The 17,213-nt window shown below is 32.3% G+C and overlaps 1 protein-coding gene and 1 long non-coding RNA gene across 2 annotated transcripts; one reads left to right on the top strand and one right to left on the bottom strand.

The window, feature by feature from the left end:
• Positions 1-11,678: 11,678 nt before the first annotated feature.
• On the bottom strand, positions 11,679-15,972 carry LOC146887291 (uncharacterized). The gene is made up of 2 exons (XR_014994680.1): positions 15,843-15,972; positions 11,679-12,259 (listed from the first exon to the last, which is right to left on the bottom strand). It is a non-coding gene; the product is annotated as an uncharacterized LOC146887291 (long non-coding RNA).
• Positions 12,063-16,217, top strand: LOC114181232 (enolase-like). Its single transcript, XM_028067627.2, has 17 exons — positions 12,063-12,200; positions 12,555-12,618; positions 12,894-12,958; positions 13,123-13,170; positions 13,269-13,355; positions 13,468-13,548; positions 13,636-13,737; positions 13,814-13,894; positions 14,021-14,095; positions 14,349-14,411; positions 14,481-14,561; positions 14,674-14,868; positions 14,956-15,006; positions 15,135-15,223; positions 15,333-15,384; positions 15,539-15,595; positions 15,896-16,217. The coding sequence occupies exons 1-17, from the start codon at positions 12,135-12,137 to the stop codon at positions 15,974-15,976; spliced, it is 1,338 nt and encodes a 445-aa protein (XP_027923428.1). The 5' UTR covers positions 12,063-12,134; the 3' UTR covers positions 15,977-16,217.
• The last annotated feature ends 996 nt before the right edge of the window (positions 16,218-17,213 follow it).

Below are 17,213 nucleotides of genomic sequence, written 5' to 3' on the forward strand. Positions count from 1 at the left end.
TTTTGTACTATGCAAAGAGCATCACATGGAGCTTTCTCAGCCAGACATAGGCACAGCCCTATGTCATAAATCGACATCACCAACCAAAAACTCTTACGTTTTTGGTCTCTCTGTCATGTTTCTACCCTTTCTTGTTTCTAGGTTTGTTGATTTTGTAACCATGGCAATTAAGAAAACTAAAGAAATGGGTTAAGATTTTGTTGTGCTGTTTTGAAGATCTTGGGATTTTTTACTGTGACTTGGTGAAAATGACCAGGGACCTAACTCTGAGCAAAACACTGTTGAATGTTAGAAAAATGAGTTGTTTTATTAGCCTTGAAAATGTCACCTATGATGTTCATAGCTTTGTCCCTCATCGGATATTTCTGTGCCTGTGACCGAAAGAACGTCACCTAAAATTTCTGAGAGCGAAATTTATGTTCAAAGTTTAATTTAATATATCTGCTTCATTCCCTTATTTTAATTCATCACAACGTTATCATTCAAAGTTTTATAATTAAATGGTTTTAACATTTTCATCTTGTTGTATATTTTCAGCAACCATGGTAATTTTTTTTTTCTGACAATATACCATTTTAATTTTTAAACTAACCCTTTTTTTCCTTTTTTTTTCTAAATTTAAAAAATATGTAAATTTTGATCGGTTTTCTAACATGAGATCGATATATTGAGAATTCGACTGTTTGAAAATTAAATTATTAATATATCTACTTTTATGTCTAAAAGTCGGTTTAGAAAGTCAAATTTTAATTTGCTTTTTTTTTCTTTAAAATTGAAAAAAAAAATATAAGGGAAACCAATTCATTTCCAAAATCTCATTTTAAATGAATATAGTTTGAGAATTAAAATAGATTAATTTATTTGAATACTTTTTTTAAATAGGTTTGTTTTGAGAAAAAAAATCACTTTAATAATCACAATTATTGACAATAATATTTTACAACCAATACATTTTACAATGTTTAATATTTTGTTAAAACTTAAAATTTCGGGGAAATAGGATTTTTTGTTTGTTTGTAAATATAATGCCTTCCTTATTTTCATTACAATGTTATAATACTCATTATAAATTACTATTTTTTTAAGCTTATACCACATTTTATTTTCTTCAATTTATCTCGGTAATAGTTTTCAATATTTGGATTCAAATAAAAAATAAAACATAATTTTATATTCTGAAAATCGTTTAAAACAAATATTTTTTTAATATACATGCAATAATATGACAAGAATATTTAGGTAGATGTAAGATTATTCTTGTTTTTAAAAACTAAATTAGCAAGATTAATTATGCATATATATTAAAAGTAAATATGAAGTTATGTAAACTAAAGTAGTAACATGTATCATCTGTCTTAATAAATTTCAACACGTGCCAATTCAAATTAATAATAAATAATAATAAAAAAAATACTTTTTTTAAGCATTTGCATGCTCCTATGCCTAAGACAAATTTGGATAAATTTGTTATTATACCTTTATAAGAGAAGAAATCAATAAAATGAAAAATTAAGAAATGGAAATATCAATAAATATTCTCTCCATGCATCATAACTTTTGAGAAGTTTTATAATGTTTTTTTTAAATTAAAATGTACGTGGTTAAAAGTTTAATTTATTTTACCTTCTTAGTTATTCTTTTCTATTTTCTTCTCAGATTGATCTAAATTCTTGAAGTTCTTTCTTCAACACGTAATTGCATTTCTGTAAAAAAATACTTTTCAATTTAAAGAGTAAAGAGACCTTTTTTCTCTTTTATTTTGAAGCTCAAATTTAAACAAATAGGTTTGGTCCAACTAAGCCATCGATAAATATTTAAAAAAGATGTAATGATATTTAATTTAAAATTCTAGACAGAATACAGTGGTAGATTAAATAATTATATTTATTCATTACCCTTTGCATGCACGTACCAAAATTATTATTCTCACTTCTTATTTTGTTATTATTTCCTCTCTTCAAATAAATTAATTTTTCGTATACCATGCTATATATATATATATATATATATATATATATATATATATATATATATATATATATATATATATATATAATACATAATTCGACAAAAACAACTAAGAAATTCAGTTAACAATATATAAATACATTGAACATTGTTCAAATAAAAAATTAAACTTTATTCAAGTAATTATTAATAATGTTGATGATTGATGCTCTTAACCATCAACAATTATTATTTATCTACCTTGGTTGACTTTCAAGTGAATAATTAGATTAAGAGTCAATTTCCTTTTATTGCTTTCTCATTACTGCTTATTGGATCTTTGTTTATTGTTTCTGACACATAAAATAATGGCTTTTATGAATTCAATGGTTTCATTAAAATATTTTGTTGTTGACTTATAATTATTTACATGAATTTTAGTCACCCAACAATTATTCGTGCATTTCGATGGTTTGTTCCATAGAAAAACATCTACGTTGTTAAACTCTACGTAGTTAAGAAACATTGTTAATGGAAATTGAGTAATCTTGTGTCCTACTCCGTGTTAGATGTTATGAATCTAATATAATTTTAATCATAACAATTGAGTTTTATATATAGACTTATAGTTATATACTCTAATTCTAAATCATTCAACTATGATAACAATTGAAGAATTTATTACTAAGATTAATACCATATAAGAAAACATGTTAAAAGAATAAAGTAATCATTGATTATGTTTGTATTGAGTCAAGGAAAGGAATGTTGATCATGTATTGCAAATAAGACTTGGTTCATAATGTAACACTAATTATAAATGTGTTTATAGTTTCAATATAAAAATTGATTTAACAATTTTTTTTTAATTTAAATAGTATTTTGGTCCCCATTTTTTTTCAATTTGTTTAATCTGTTTTTTTTTTCATGATGAATTTGATCTTGTTTTGTTAAGTTATGTTGAATTTTAGCTTTATTATTAACGCCATTTAAATTGATGACGAAAAAGTGTAATGACCGATCTTTTCATATTATGTGAATTATTTTAATTATGTTTGTTTGTATTTTGTTTAAATAATTTTTTAATTTAGTTAAATTTGTTAATCTCACCATCCATTACATCACCCTCACTTTTTATTTCTTGAATTTTCACCCAATGACGAACCTACATAAGAGGGTCATGATCCCCAAAAATTTTTATATATAAAAAAGTTAATATATAAATAAAATATTTTTTTCTTAAATTTTAATATATTTTATATATTTGTATACATTTATCATTACAAGAAAATATTTCATTAATCGAGATGGTAAATAAACCCATCCCCGTGGGTATTGTCCGAACCCACATTGACTGGGTATGGGTATGGGTATGGGGAATCCCCGACTTTTTCAGTTGGGTATGGGGATGGGTATGAGGATGTACATATACCCGCCATAATACCCGTCCCCGCCATATCTCCATTCTCGTTTAAATTATTAAAATATTCACAATTAATCAAGTAACCCCTATATATATATATATATATTATTTTTTTTCTATTTTTTTTCTTTTAATTATTTGGTTTGTCATCAAACTCATTCTCATCTCCAATATATTTTTTATCTTATCATAACCTTTATGTAATTATGCTAAAATGATGTATGTTAATTAAAAAAAATTTATGCCTCACATTTGAATATTTCTATTATTTTTTAATATTTTTATTTATTATAAATTTTCCTTTCACATGAGAATGTTTATACTCTCAATTTAAGGTAATATAAAAAAAATCTTTACTTATTATTATTATTATTATTAATTTTTGTTTAATTTAAAGAACTCTTTTGTTCCATTAAAATAATTTTCGTTATTTTTCAACCATTGAGTATATATATTGATATTTGAAAAATTTTCTTAGTTCTCTAAGATATTTTTCGTCTTATGATACCTTAATTATACATTTGATGATTTTCTTTGTGTGATTTTTTTCGATAGTCTCTCAAATTATTTCTAAAACACACATTTGTTAGTTTTTGAATATTTTTATTTATTGTTTTTATTTTCATCATGTAAAATAATATTTCGATATATTCTATCTAATTATCTTTTATTTTATAACTCATTATTAATCATACTATAATTTTTTCACTTTAAATTATGTTTGAAGTGGTTAAAATTATATATATATATATATATATATATATATATATATATATATATATATATATTTAGGAATAGTATATGATAATTCACTACATGAAAAACATGAAATGGTGATTGATTTAGTCAGTAACCCATATCATTCACTATTTTTCGTTATTGGTGGTAGTAGTTGATTTATTGTTTGAATCAATGACTAAATTAGTGACCGATTCAATGATCGAATCGGTACTTGATTTAGTGACCAATTTAATTACTAGTTTATTTGTAATTTAATGATATTTCTATTTAATTTTAACCACTTCAAACATAATTTAATAATTAGTTCTCTAAGGTATTTTTCATCTTATCATACCTTAATTATACATTTGATTTCCTTTGTGCGAATTCTTTCAATAGTATCTCAAATTATTTCTAAAACACACATTTGTTAGTTTTTTAATATTTTTATTTATTGTTTATTTTCATCATGTAGAATAATATTGCGATATATTCTATCTAATTATTTGTTATTTTATAACTCATTATTAATCATACTGTAAATTTTTCCACTTTAATTGTATAAATAACTTTTATTTACTACAATATAAAAATTTAATGTAATTGCTATGAATATTTTTTTGTCACTATCCAATATATATTGAAGTTCAAAAGATACAAAATCTATGTCAAAAATTTATTATTATGTTTATTATTTGTTCTTTGTGTCATTTTGATCGAGTGATGTATTATAACTTTTATTAGTGTATAAAAAAGAGATTCATTAGAATTTAAAAAATTGAAGTAAACAAACATTTAAAATATATTTTAATTTGAATATTTGTTTTCCTTTTATATATTTTTGAAATATTTTTTATTTTTATCAACTAAGTTCATCAATGTTGTAGTTTACAAATTTAATAAATGTTTTGGTTCTCATGAAATTTTATTTGGTATTCTAATATAAAATGTAAACAATTATAATTTATTTCAAAGTATTTGATATGGAAGAAACAATCATCTTCTTAATATTGAATATTTGATAATATTATGTTTTTTTTTACCGTAATTTATTTTCTTTTATAAAAATTAATATTGAAGTAGTTAGAACACGGGTACGGGTATGAGTACGAGATTATACCCGTTACCCGGTGGGAATGGGGATGAGACAAAAGTTTGATACCTGTTGGGTTTGGGTATGGGGATGAGGATGATTTTTTTATGCGGGGATGGGTATGGGATAGCGAAACCCGTCCCCGCTATGCCCTGTTGCCATCCCTACTCATTAACAATTAATTTTAATGACCGAAAATTGTTAATTATTATGGTGAACAATTTAGATAGTAATTTACAAAATAAAGAATTATTGGTTACCAAAATAATCACTATTATGAATAAAAAAATTATAACTGGTCTCTAAAATTTTGATACTAAGGTTTTGACTATCAAATATATTAGTTTATAATTTGGTCACTAAACATTAATTGACAAGGTTTTGGCTAAAAAAATAGTTTTTAAATTAGTTTTTAATTAATTAGTGATCAATCTAACGACCAATTATTATTTTTTTCATAATATTGATTATTTAAGTAATAAATAATTTTTTATTTTGTAAATTGATATCTAAAATGATCACTATAGTAATTACAATATTTAGTCACTAAAATTTTTTATTATCTGAGTTTTCTTATAGTATACGTAAATATTTTAGCATTTTCAAAATATTTGAACATATTTAACAAAATAGAAACCAATTTAAACGCGAAAAAGAAAAACTGAATTGACCTAGAATATAAAGCTATCTAGGCACCCCATATTTTTCTTTTACGCCCTATAAATACAAAAATCCCTACTTTGATCTTAAAAATAAATTTTAGAATGTGTAGTTCAATTTTTTTTTTTTTTTGACTTCAAAAATCATTTTCAGGTTTGATGGAAATCAATCTTTGCATGAAAAAAAAAAAGTTTGTAGATCGCACAATTATTTTTTAAATTTGTAAATTATGTAATCCAAAAGCTTATATAAGATCATACAATCTTAAAGTTTTTATGAAAATAAATAACTTTTGGATTGTATAATCTAAAAATAAAAAATGACTTTTACACCACACAATTCAAAAGTAAAATACAACTTTTAGTTTATATGGATAAAAAATTAACTTTAAGTTTATCAAAATACATAACACCGTTATTATGTATTGTAAATTGGCTTTCCAACATATGCACTCTAACCCATTTCATTGATATAAGTTAAGAGTGAATTATAAACATAATTCAAATACACAAAATCGATTTGTGTATATTTATATATTGTAAATGTTGTAAGGTGTAAAACCAAAACTATATTCAGTTTGTTCAGTTTCTGTTATTTCTGTTATAACAGTTACTCTCTCTGTATAAAAACGCTATTTGCTTTTACGTTGAATAACAAGTTTTACGTCTTTCAAGATATACACAGTGTTTACTCTCTTTACGTTAAAATCCTTGTTACTTTACGTTGCTAGCTCTGAATTCAATATGGTATCAAGAGCATAGGTTCGCCTGTGTAGTTGTTCGTCTGTATAAAGAAGAGCATCGTAGAGAAGTGGTGCACAGCCAGGAACGTAGCACAATCTTCAAAAGTGAAAGGTGTCACGAAGTGTGCAAAAGTCTGAGGAGTTTTCAGAATCAAGATGGCCGGAAGTGGAAGCATCATACAAGGAGGCTTACCAATCTTTGATGGTAAGATGTTTGGAAGATAAAGATGAAGGCTGTGTTTCAGTTCCAAGATGTGGCAGAAATAATTGAAACGGGTCTTGGAGAACTTAGCAGCAAAGCTACAGACGAAGACAAGAAGAATTATAGGCTGCAGCAGAAGTTGGACGGCAAAGTAAGGTTCTTGTTGTACCAATGTGTAGATTCACAAATCTTTAACAAGATTTCGCAAGCTGAGACAACAAAAGAGGCTTGGGAAATATTGATCAAGACATATGGTGATGATAAGCACAAGACAGTGAAGCTGCAAGCGTTAAAAAGGAAGTTTGAATTTCTGATGATGGAGGACAGCGAGACAGTAGCTCAATACTTGAACAAAATTCAAGAACTGGTGAATGCGATGAAATGCTGTGGCGATAAAGTGTCAGAACAACACGTAATACACAAGGTATTAAGGTCATTTCCTCCTAAATTTGACAATTTAGTGATAACTATAGAAGAAACAAAGAATCTTGCGACACTGGAGATAGAGGAACTCCAACACTCTCTGGAAGCACACGAGTTTAGGATGGATGATCGTAAACACTGCCAAGAACAGGCGTTACAGGTCAGAACAACTTACAAGACAAAGGCAAAAAGCTTCAAGAAAGAAGGAAAGCACCGCAAGAAACAAGAAGATAAATCTGAAGATGAATCCAAGAATGGAAAAGATCAGAAAAGACAAGGAAAGGATGATAAGGAGTGGAAAAAAAAATTGAAGTGTTATAACTGCCAGAAGCTTGGGCATTTTGCTCGTGAATGTTGGTATGGTGAAGGTGCCAAGAATAGACCAAAGAATCAAGCTAACTTGGCCCAAGACGCAGCCTCTTCTGATTCTGATGTGGTGTTGCTTATGGCCAAAACCAGTAGCGCAGATTCAGAGGAAATAGCTTCCTGGTAGACGTGATTGGTTTATCAAACTTGATGATTCTTCGCAGGGGAAGATTAGGTTTGCGGATGATAGCAGCCTAAATTCAGAAGGCATTGGTCGAGTGGTACTACAAGATTCAGAAGGCAGAGAAGTAGTGATTGATGGTGTTCTGTATGTACCAGGTTTAAAGACAAACCTCCTCAGTCTTGGACAATTGTTGCAGAAAGGTTTCTTGATGGAAATGAAGGAGAATGGTCTAAATGTTTACGACCAATCGAAGAGACTAGTTGTGCATGCAGATCTCTCGGAGAACAGAACCTTTCGTATTGCAATGAATACGCGAAAACACCAATGTCTAGCTACAGCAGTGAACAAGGATGAGTGGATATGGCACAACAGGTTTGGGCATCTGAATTTCCAACACCTATCAACTCTAAGTGCGAAAGAAATGGTCAATGGGCTTCCACCGATCAAGATTCCAGAAGAGGTGTGTAGAGAATGCATACAGTGCAAACAGACTAGGCCAAAGTTCAAAGAATTCGTCCCTACGAAAGCCACTGAGAAACTAGGAGTTGTTTACTCAGATGTCTGTGGTCCTATGCAAGAAGAAACGCCTAGTGGGAACAGGTATATCCTCACGTTCATAGATGATCTTACTCGAAAAATGTGGATCTATCTAATCAAAAGAAAGAGTGAAGTGTTGTCAGTGTTTAAAAGATTCAAAAATATGGTGGAACGACAGAGTGGGAGTAGCATCAAGGTTCTACGGTCTGATGGAGGAGGGGAATACACAGCAACAGAGTTCAGGGAATTCTGTGAGAAGGAAGGGATTGTCCATGAGTTCACTCCTCCATACACTCCTTAACATAATGGAGCTGCAGAAAGAAGAAACAGGACCTTGCTTAACATGGTTAGGTGTATGCTGAAAACCAAGAATATCCCAAGGTTCCTGTGGGGGGAAGCAGCAAGTACAACAACATATGTGCTGAATCGTTCACCAACAAGAAGACTGGAGTTGATGACACCTGAGGAAGCCTGGACAGGTGTCAAACCTGACATCTCACACCTCAAGATATTCGGGTCTCTCTGCTACAAACACGTCCCTGATGCTTTAAGAAGAAAGCTGGATGACAGAAGCACACCCCAAGTGCTGATCGGCTACCATGAGACAGGTGGCTACAAATTATATGACCCCAATTCAAAGCACGTGTCCACTAGCAGAGATGTGTATGTGGATGAGTCATCTAGCTGGGACTGGACAGTGGCAAGCACGGAAGACACCAACGCTCCAAAAATCATTTTAGATGAAGAAGAAACTGCAGATAAAAACATCACTGATTTAGTCGTGAGGAAATCAGGACGAAGATCACAACCACCATCATATCTTCAAGACTATGATATCACCCACGATACTGTTGTGACCTCTGACGGGAGTTTAGTGCATTCTGCACTAATTGCTGAATCAGAAGCAATCACGTTTGAGGAGGCAGCACGGGATGGTCACTAGTGGCGTGCAATGGAGGAGGAGATTGACTCCATTAAAAGAAACAACACCTGGGAGTTGGTAGAGTTGCCTCTGAACAAAAGGCCCATTGCTCTCAAATGGATTTACAAAGTCAAGGTGAATGCTAGTGGTGAAATTGTGAGGCACAAGGCCAGGCTTGTGGCAAAAGATTTCTTGCAAAAGGCTGGTATAGACTATGGAGAGGTTTATGCACCAGTAGCGAGAATTGAAACGGTCAGATTAGTAGTGGCTTTGGCAACTAACGAGAATTGGAGTCTGCACCAACTAGATGTAAAATCTGCATTCCTGAATGGTCCCTTAGAGGAAGAAGTATATGTGCAGCAGCCCATTGGCTTTGTGCAGGAGACTGATAAGCACAAAGTATATAAGCTTAATAAGGCTTTATACGGGTTAAAACAAGCTCCAAGAGCTTGGAACAAACGGATTGACAAATTCTTTGATGGAATTGGATTCATGAAGTGCATATCAGAACATGGAGTGTATGTGAAGAATACAAATGGCAGCAGAATCGTCATCTGCTTGTATGTGGATGATCTCTTAATTACCAGCAGCAGTGAGGAGTGCATCGAATCATGCAAAGCAGAGCTGATGAAGGAATTTGAGATGAATGATCTCGGAAAGCTGAGTTACTTTCTCGGCATTGAGTTCACACAAACAAAATCTGGGGTAATCATGCACCAAACAAAGTACGCTCGTGATTTGCTGAAGAAATTCAGTATGGAGCAAAGCAATTCAGCCATCACACCTGCTGAAACTGGTATGAAGCTAGAACACAACCCTGATGAAGAGGGGGTAAATCCTGCAGTATATAGAAGCATTGTAGGAAGCCTGAGGTATCTGTGTAACACTCGCCCAGATTTGAGTTTCAGCGTTGGGGTTGTCAGTAGGTACATGCAAGACCCCAAAATATCACACTTGTTGGCCGTGAAACGCATCATGAGGTATTTGCACGGGACTGAGCAGTTTGGGGTGCTTCTGTCCAGAGGAAATGAAGAGCTAGTAGGATATCCAGATGCAGACTGGTGTGGTGACAGAACTGACCGGAGAAGCACTACTGGATACGTGTTTTTCTTGGGAAAGACCCCTATCTCGTAGAGTTCTACCAAGGAACCAGTAGTGACACTCTCATCATGTGAAGTTGAATACATAGCAGCATCTGAAGCTGCTTGCCAAGCAATCTGGCTGTGTTCTCTGTTGAAAGAACGAGGAATAAATCAGAGGTGCAAACTGAAGTTATTGGTTGACAATCAATCAGCCATAAACCTGGCAAAACACCCCACCTCCCACGGAAGGAGCAAACACATCGAAACAAGGTTTCACTTTATCAGAGAGCAAGTTTCAAATGAAAAACTGGTAGTGGAACATTGTAAATCAGAAGTGCAGTTTGCGGACATTCTGACTAAAGCTTTGAAGCATGCAAGGTTCAAGTTTCTAAGAGAGAGTATTGGTGTTGTAGATGTATCTAGTTTGGTTTAAGGGGGAATGTTGTAAGGTGTAAAACCAAAACTATATTCAGTTTGTTCAGTTTCTGTTATTTCTGTTATAACAGTTACTCTCTCTGTATAAAAACGCTATCTGCTTTTACGTTGAATAACAAGTTTTACGTCTGTCAAGATATACACAGCATTTACTCTCTTTACGTTAAAATCCTTGTTACCTTACAATGTTAGCTCTGAATTCAATAGTAAATACTTTATCTTAATCGTTTTACGATTTCCAACGTATACAATTTGAAGTACTTTTTTTTTAAGCCCATAAATAACATTCATGAATGGTAACAGCAACAATAATGGATCAGCTATGGAGGGCTATGGTAAGTGGTGGCTGCAGTAAGGGGTAGTTTGATCCTTTAAGCACCCCCATAAATGTAGATGAAAGCAACGTGGGTGTAAAAAGAAATGGATAACTACCATTATTCTTGGCCCATTACAAACCCAAGCCTTCAAATTGGTGAGAATTGACATTAAAATAGTAATTCAAGAAAATTTTGAATATACCTTTATAGCTTATTCTAAAAGAATGTGTTAGAATGTATGCAATTTCCCTAACATTTCTCTATTCAGTTAGACCAAACATTATCTTACCTTTTTTACGTGTGGGTTCAATTTCGCATTGTTACATAAGGGCTGCATAAAAGCAAAAAACTTTGGTTAATAATGTTTTTTATTTCACTAGTGGTAATCATTATTATTGTTGTAACTAGTGCCTAATTAGTTCACCACAGTTAATTATTTCTAACCATGAACTCTCTTAGAGAAAAAACTATCAAACACTGCCTCTAGTTTTAGAAACTAGAATGCGAAACTGTTGGCTACGTTACGACCTTGAATATCACAAATCAACCACCTAGGCCATGTAAGAAAACCATAAACACAAACCTATATTCATACAAAAAAGCACCTGTAACAATTAAATACAATTAATAATATATGCTAGAAAAAGTAATTGCTATTTTAACAGGCTTTATTTTTAAAAGAAACTAATAATAAAAGAGTTCTCTTCTCATTACTAAAATAAGTTCTTACATTAAATTTTAATATTATTTTCTGAACCATGTTAAAATATTACTGAAAAGTAATGTTAAAAATTTTCAAAGGTAGTTTTGCTTTTCATTGATTCAACGTTTTCGAGAACCTCGGCACCTAGAAAGGGAGCTGAAGCATTCAGCATATTCCTCTCTGCGTGCTTTAGGGACCCACTCGCATCGAAGCAAGAGTCTCGTGATGCCCCACATAAACCATCTCAGCCGTACACGTCACTCTTCTATTTCTCACGATCAACGGTCTATGTTCAACGTCTCTCCACCGTCGCCACGTACCAGCCCCCTTTATAAATGAACCAATCGCTCTCGTACATTATTCACACTGCTTCCTCACTTTCTCTGAAAATCACAGCGACGCTCGGAAAATTCTAAACTGTGAAAGAGTAACACTGCAATGGCAACAATCAAGGTCGTTAAGGCTCGCCAGATCTTTGACAGCCGTGGAAATCCCACCGTCGAAGTGAGTTTCTCTCCGTTGACTCTCTTTCGCCATTCGCTTTTGTCGTTTTCTGTTGGAAACTGAGAAAATGTGCGGGAAAGGAGAGAAAATTAATTTACGTTCCATTTTCGGTTTTACATAGAGAACGTTGATTCGTTACATCACTTGCATCCTGTATTTTTACGGAATGGTTTAAGCGAAGCTTTTATTTCTACATTATGAAAGCGGTTTGTTACTGTTTGGACGTTGAGAAAATGTGCGGGAATATGATCCACATTCTGTTTTGGTGTTACTAGATGATTTGTTTCTATTTTTGTTACGAGACTGGTTTATGCGAAGCTGTTGTGGATTCTGAATGCCGTTTGTTGTTATCAGGTTGACGTTACACTCAGCGATGGAACCTTCGCCAGAGCCGCCGTGCCTAGCGGTGCTTCAACAGGTAAATGATCGGTGTTTGTTCAATAGAAGGAAATGTGTTTGTATGTTCGCTGTTCTTGTGAGATATTGCTTGTCTCGTTCTGTTTGAAGCGTCATTATCGTACCGACCAGGGATTGTTGGGTCTGTAGTGTGGTAGTTGATTTTCTAGAAGTCGAATGCGAAGGTTTTGCATGTTATGTTCATGTTTATCTGTTTCACGGTTCGTTTCATATGGTTGCGGCATGGGTTGGTAGTTCTGAAAGTGGTGTGCCTTACTCGTTTTGCTTTCTGTGAAGGTGTTTATGAGGCTCTGGAATTGAGGGATGGAGGCTCGGACTACCTCGGTAAAGGTGTTAACAAGGTGCTTGACGTTTGATATTCTGTTGTTTCATTTTTATGTATTTACAAGGTCGTTTGACGAAAAGAATGCAAAAATGATAGTCAATAACTTTTTGCATTTACTTTTTTTTGTCGTTTATGATGTGTTGTATCTGATAATAATACCTCATATTTGCCTTGGCGTAGGCTGTGGAGAATGTGAACACAATTATAGCACCTGCTCTGGTTGGGAAGGTATTATGCAGCTTAAAATTGGACTTGTGGAATATTGTTAGGAACATATTAATGGTGGAAATTTGATTTAATTTGTTATTTGTTTTTTGTCTTTACAGGACCCAACCAAGCAGACTGAACTTGACAATTACATGGTACAGCAGCTTGATGGAACTGTTAACGAGTGGGGGTGGTGCAAGCAGAAGGTATCGCTACATGATTTCGTTTGAATTATTGAGTTCGGTGACTGCATCTTATATAGCTGTATTGGGCGTTCATTTTATGCTAATTAGTTTTGCGATATGTTGACATTTTCAGCTGGGTGCCAATGCTATTCTGGCAGTGTCACTTGCTGTCTGTAAGGCTGGTGCTGAAGTGAATAAAATTCCTCTGTACAAGGTATGTGAGGTTTTTCGGTAATAATAACTCTTATATGTGAATCTTGTGATCTTATTATATGTGTTTTTTTATTGTTTTAATTTTCAGCACATTGCTAATCTGGCTGGAAACAAGACTTTGGTGTTGCCAGTTCCTTCATTCAATGTTATCAATGGAGGTTCACATGCAGGAAATAAACTAGCTATGCAGGTAATGTCTATTTAATGCAATAGTTGAACAGGGACAATTTCTGATTGAAATACGTACCTTGTGTCCTCTTTTATAGGAATTTATGATTCTCCCAGTCGGGGCATCTTCGTTCAAAGAAGCAATGAAAATGGGCGTAGAAGTATATCATCACCTAAAGGTTACAGTCCTTTCTTCCTAACTTTTTTTTTTTTTTTTTCACAAAAGGAAAAACAGAAACACAAAATGGATGAAAGAATTAACATTCATGGTCATGAATTAAGATGTTGACGTGTTTATCTTACAGGCTGTGATTAAAAAGAAGTACGGACAGGATGCTACTAACGTGGGTGATGAAGGTGGCTTTGCTCCTAACATCCAGGTTTTAACCGGCTAGTTTTAGTTTTATTGATCTTGTAATTATTTAAAAGTACTATATTATTTTCTTGCTTGCATTTAGCTGCTTGATTTATGTTTTCGTATATACCAATATCTTGCAATGTAACATTCCTAAGATGTGTGAACAACTATAATTTTTTGTTACATGATTTTTTCTGTTACATGACGTCAGTTATTCTTATCATCTAGTTCAATACAATTTTATCTCACCAAATCACGTTTGTTTATTTTTTTAGGAAAACAAAGAAGGGCTTGAGCTTCTGAAGACTGCCATTTCCCAAGCTGGTTACACTGGAAAGGTTGAATCTCTGTCTACTGAATCTAATTTAGCACCTTAACATATGGCTTACTAATTTCTATCCTCACAGGTTGTAATTGGTATGGATGTTGCTGCTTCAGAATTTTTCAATAGCAAGGACAAAACATATGACTTGAACTTCAAGGAAGAGGTTGATATCTTACGAACCTTTTCCCAGTTTTTCTTAAATTTTCATTTTTCCGCCATTAAGGAGGAGGTTGTCAAACGCTTTAGCTAGATAACGTTCTACTACCTTGTTGCAGAATAATGATGGATCGCAGAAAATCTCAGGAGACAGCTTAAAGAATGTGTACAAATCATTTGTGACAGATTATCCAATTGTGTCTATTGAGGATCCATTTGATCAGGATGACTGGGAGACCTATACAAAATTAACAGGTGAAATTGGTCAGCAAGTGCAGATTGTTGGTGATGATCTCCTCGTGACCAACCCCAAGGTATGCGTTATTAACTCCAAATTTGTGATCTATGTACTGCAAGCACGTATCATTTTGACATTATTGTCTTTGTTATTAACAATGTAGCGCGTGGAGAAAGCAATTAAGGAGAAGGCTTGCAACGCCCTTCTTTTGAAGGTAAAATCTTTTTTCATATGCTATAGGATCGAATTTTAGACTACCGTGTTATTTAAATATCTTTTTAATCTGAAAATTTGTTTATCCACTTTAAGAAGAAATTTTCATTTTTATACTTCCAATTTTAGGTGAATCAAATTGGTAGTGTAACCGAAAGTATTGAAGCTGTGAGAATGTCTAAGAAAGCTGGCTGGGGTGTCATGACTAGCCACCGAAGGTAATGAATGTTCATTTTCCCCCTTGTATGCATTTGTTCTGTTTTTTTTTCTTACATTGTATTACTCTTTCTAAGTGCAAACTAATGTGTTTCATTTTGTATGCTGCAGTGGTGAAACTGAGGACACCTTCATCGCAGACCTCGCAGTTGGGTTAGCAACAGTAAGTACTCAGAAGTTTTTTTAAAATCGTTTGTTAAGGTTCTTCATTGTTTTAGTAGTGAACCTTTGCGGACAAATTGTGTCTGAATTTTAAAATATGAACATTTAGCATACACGCTGATATAATTTAATCATGCTACGTCAATATCAAACAGGGCCAGATCAAGACCGGAGCTCCCTGCCGATCTGAAAGGCTTGCCAAGTACAATCAGGTAAAAATTACAAACCTTATTAAAGTCTTTTTTGTTCCACGGCCTGAATATATAGTGATTACAATACCTTACGCCATCTCCAATACAAGAATACAACAGTTACAATAGGGTCTTATTTTACTTTTTGTGAACTTATCATGTCACTTATACGAATCTTGTATTGAAACGGAACTTTCAGAAATATCTTAAGTGACATTATTTCACACTAAAAAAAGAAGGTAATATAAAATGGATGTAGAGAGCTTACCTGTTATATTAAGTTGAAGTGTTTGATTTAGCTTTCTTTGGTGTGTTTTGCAGCTTCTGAGGATTGAGGAGGAGCTCGGTTCAGGTGCTGTTTATGCTGGTTCCAAATTCAGAGCCCCGGTGGAACCCTACTGATTATTTAGCATATGCACACCAGCAGCATTTAAATAAGATTCTATCCACTGCATGGGGCTTCACATGTATTTTTGTTTTTTTTCAAAATTTAAACTTGTCTGAGAGTGGGTTTTTTTTGGCGACAAAATAGTATAGCAGTATGTCTCTTTTGGCCTGCCCTGGCTTGGCTTGGCTTGGCTTCTTATAGCCAATTATGAACTATTACTACAAATATTGAATGAATTTTATAGTTTCTACATTCCATTTTCTAGCAAACTCCCCCAATCCTCAAATCACTCTCATCTCGATCGTGTCGTTCAGCTTTACCATCTCATCAATTAGAATTAGCATCTTTAAATTTTGACACCTTAAGCAATATTTGGAACCGGCCATTTTGGCAACACTATTTGTGTTCTAGTTTATATATTTGAGGAATGTGATACTTAAATATATGCAAAATAAAATAGGTTTGATTTAAACTGTGTACTTTGATTTGGATAGCAGACCTATAATTTCTATATTTTTAAGTCAAATGAATAATATTTTTCATTTTTTTATATCAATGAAAACGTAATTTCGATTCCTATAATCGTTATACTAACCTATGATAGATGAAAATATTTAGTTAACAACAATAAAAAAAAAAAAACCAGTTATGAATGAAAAATTGCATTTACATGTATAATAAACTTTTTTTTTTCTTTCAAAAATACTTCTTTCTTTTGTTGGCGTTGGTATTTCTTTTAGAATAAATATATGACTTAGGAATAAGTGTTTGGATTGATCTCTCTATACGGTGAAACAAAACATAATTAAAAAATATTTGAAGTAAGCAAACTAAACATCAATGAGTTGAACTTTTCTAATGTGTTATTTTGCTCATGTTCGCAAATAAAAAGTTGCTATTAGTTGCAAACAACAGTATAACATGGCATCACGTAAACCAAAAAATATAGTTGCCATATGATGGATGTTTTTGATAAATATCTCATTAAATTTAAAAGAAGAATTACTTTTTTTTCTATAGTCAATTTAGAGTTGATAAAATTAACTCAAGTGTTATATTAAATATTTCAATATTTGATACGGGAAAATTCACTCGTAGGCATATTAAGAAACACGAATGAAAATAGTTAGAAACTCAATTCGACAATTAATTTATTAATGTTAAATTTTGAGTCTGTTAAAATTTAAACGAAATATTAAAAGAAAAGGATGTATCTGTTGAGAATGAATCTTCTATAATTTTAAAGATTGT

The sequence above is a fragment of the Vigna unguiculata genome, chromosome 4, assembly GCF_037176805.1.
Source record: "Vigna unguiculata cultivar grain cowpea cultivar isolate G323 ecotype 2 chromosome 4, ASM3717680v1, whole genome shotgun sequence".
NCBI lineage: Eukaryota > Viridiplantae > Streptophyta > Magnoliopsida > Fabales > Fabaceae > Vigna > Vigna unguiculata.